This window comes from Lolium rigidum, chromosome 2 (genome assembly GCF_022539505.1).
Source record: "Lolium rigidum isolate FL_2022 chromosome 2, APGP_CSIRO_Lrig_0.1, whole genome shotgun sequence".
In the NCBI taxonomy this organism is placed as follows: domain Eukaryota; kingdom Viridiplantae; phylum Streptophyta; class Magnoliopsida; order Poales; family Poaceae; genus Lolium; species Lolium rigidum.
In genome coordinates this window covers 239,035,273-239,037,306 of record NC_061509.1, presented here as the reverse complement: position 1 = coordinate 239,037,306, position 2,034 = coordinate 239,035,273, and the positions used below count along the sequence as shown (strand labels likewise).

The 2,034-nt window shown below is 47.8% G+C and overlaps 1 protein-coding gene across 1 annotated transcript; it reads right to left on the bottom strand.

Moving 5' to 3' along the window:
• Positions 1-225: 225 nt before the first annotated feature.
• Positions 226-744, bottom strand: LOC124690697. The gene has a single exon (XM_047224052.1). It carries the CDS (start codon positions 742-744, stop codon positions 226-228), a length of 519 nt encoding a protein of 172 aa, XP_047080008.1.
• Positions 745-2,034: the final 1,290 nt, after the last annotated feature.

Here is a 2,034-nt window from a genome sequence, read left to right as displayed (position 1 = left end):
AGGTGGTACAAAGTCTTTTTTATATTTTCATTACTTTTCGGATTGTTTGTACTGCCATTGATGATTATTAAGATCGGCAAATTTTTTGAAAAGAAAACTTGTGCTGGAGGAACACACCATTCTTATGCGTTCCAAACGCAAACATTAACATGAGCAGACTGAAATTACAAAACCAAACCACCTTGATTACATTAAGTCTAGCTGCGTGCTTGAATAATAGTAGTACTATTCAAAGGAGAAATCAGGCCACGTATCGAACTCCGGCAGCCCGAGGTCCCCCAGCCCGTCAAAGTCAAACACGCCCGGCGTCGGGTGCATCAATGGCTGCACCACTGCCGGGACGTCGCGGCTGCCGTTGCCGGCGGTAGCTTCCGCGTCTGTGCTCCGCCCCTGCAGCACCGCACCGCCGCACCCGTGCGCCACGGCCAGCAGGGAGTGGCTGGCGGCGGTGGCGTGGGCCCGACGCGGCTGCGGCCGGAAGATGGCGGCCGGCGCCGGCTGGAAGCCGGTGAGCTCCTGAACCATGGCGCGGAAGTTGGACACGTCGGTGGCCACCACGGTGGTGGACGACCGGCGCGACGCCGACTTCCTGGGGCGCCGCGGCGGCGGCTGCGCGTCCGAGGGGAGGACTTGACTGGCGGCCGCCCGGGCCGTCGGTGCCGTGTTGCATGGCTTGTACTTGGCGCCGAAAGCCACGGCGCGCTCCGCCGCTCCCGTGCGGTCTCGGTCGCCGCAGGGGTACATCGGCGAGAGGTAGGGTGTTTGGGATGGTCACGCAGGCACGCACGAGCACGATCCAAGTAGGTACGTAGGGCTGCGAAGGAGGGCGGTCAGTTTGACGTGTACTTATAGTGATCTTGGCGGGCATGAATTGACTCGAGACTCAACAGACAACAGTACACTGTAGCACGAATACTCTACATTTTCTAGTTCGGCAGATCAGAAGGGCTGCTGAAGCTGAAACCTGCAGAAAAACCCAGACCAGCAGGGTCCTCGTTGTTTGGACTTTTTCTTTTCTTCTCGAGATGGGGAGTATAACCTAGCCCCTGATGCACATTACTTTTTTATTGCAAAATTTTGGGTATCCAAATTATTACAATCACTCATAAAAAGTTAAGACATGTATCAACCAACGAAAAAAAGAGATTCATAATATGCCGCTAGCCAACCTAGGTGTAGAAGTTCTCAGCCACCGTTTGCAAATAGATATAGACTCCCGCTGATCCTCCGGAGAAAGGCAGGACCAAACTTGAATCCAATGACTAGCTAAGCGAATAACTTGTAAACGAATTATACCTTTATTATTGTTAAAGATAAGATATTTTTTAGCATTTCATATAGACCAACATAAAGCCGGGAAGCCAATAGGAATTAGAGCTTTCTAAACCTTATCCATCCCTTTTTTTGTGAAATTTCACCAATTTATTAAAACAATTTGTTCAAATTTTAGCTCTTACTGAATTCTTATTTGTATCTCAACATTAGATGGCAACGTCTATTGATCGATTCTTACCTTAGTAATGAGGCGAGAAATTTTGGGGATGTGAAGCAACTTATTGACATGTGATTATTCTTTCATCTGCATAATAAAAATTAATATCATCCATATTATTTACATCATTCTTGGGGTTTTATGGCATTCATATTATTTAGATCATGATATGGATATCCAGGCCTGGTACACTAGGACAGCCATTGATATGATGATTAAGTCTAAGGTTGTACCAATATTTTATCATAGTCTTGTTATTAGGAAATAATAATGTAACCAGGTCATGTGGTGGGCCAAATTAGGGTTTTTAAGTTGTGTCTATTTGACTTGGGCCTGTCCAAGTCGAATTAGGTTAGGCCCAATAAGGGCTTGGCCGGCCACCACCCCTCATATAAGGTGGAGGGGCGGCTAGGGTTAGGTTTAGTCTAGTTTTGATTCAGATCATGTAGAACCTTGGGTTCCAGTTATCACCATCCCTGCGGGTTGGCTCCATGACGGCGTCTCGGACGTTCGTCTAGTTATCCAATAAAGATGTGTGAGTT

Coding starts and splice junctions, on each gene's coding strand:
- LOC124690697 (XM_047224052.1), bottom strand. CDS start 744: ATGTACCCCTGCGGCGACCGAGACCGCACGGGAGCGGCGGAGCGCGCC.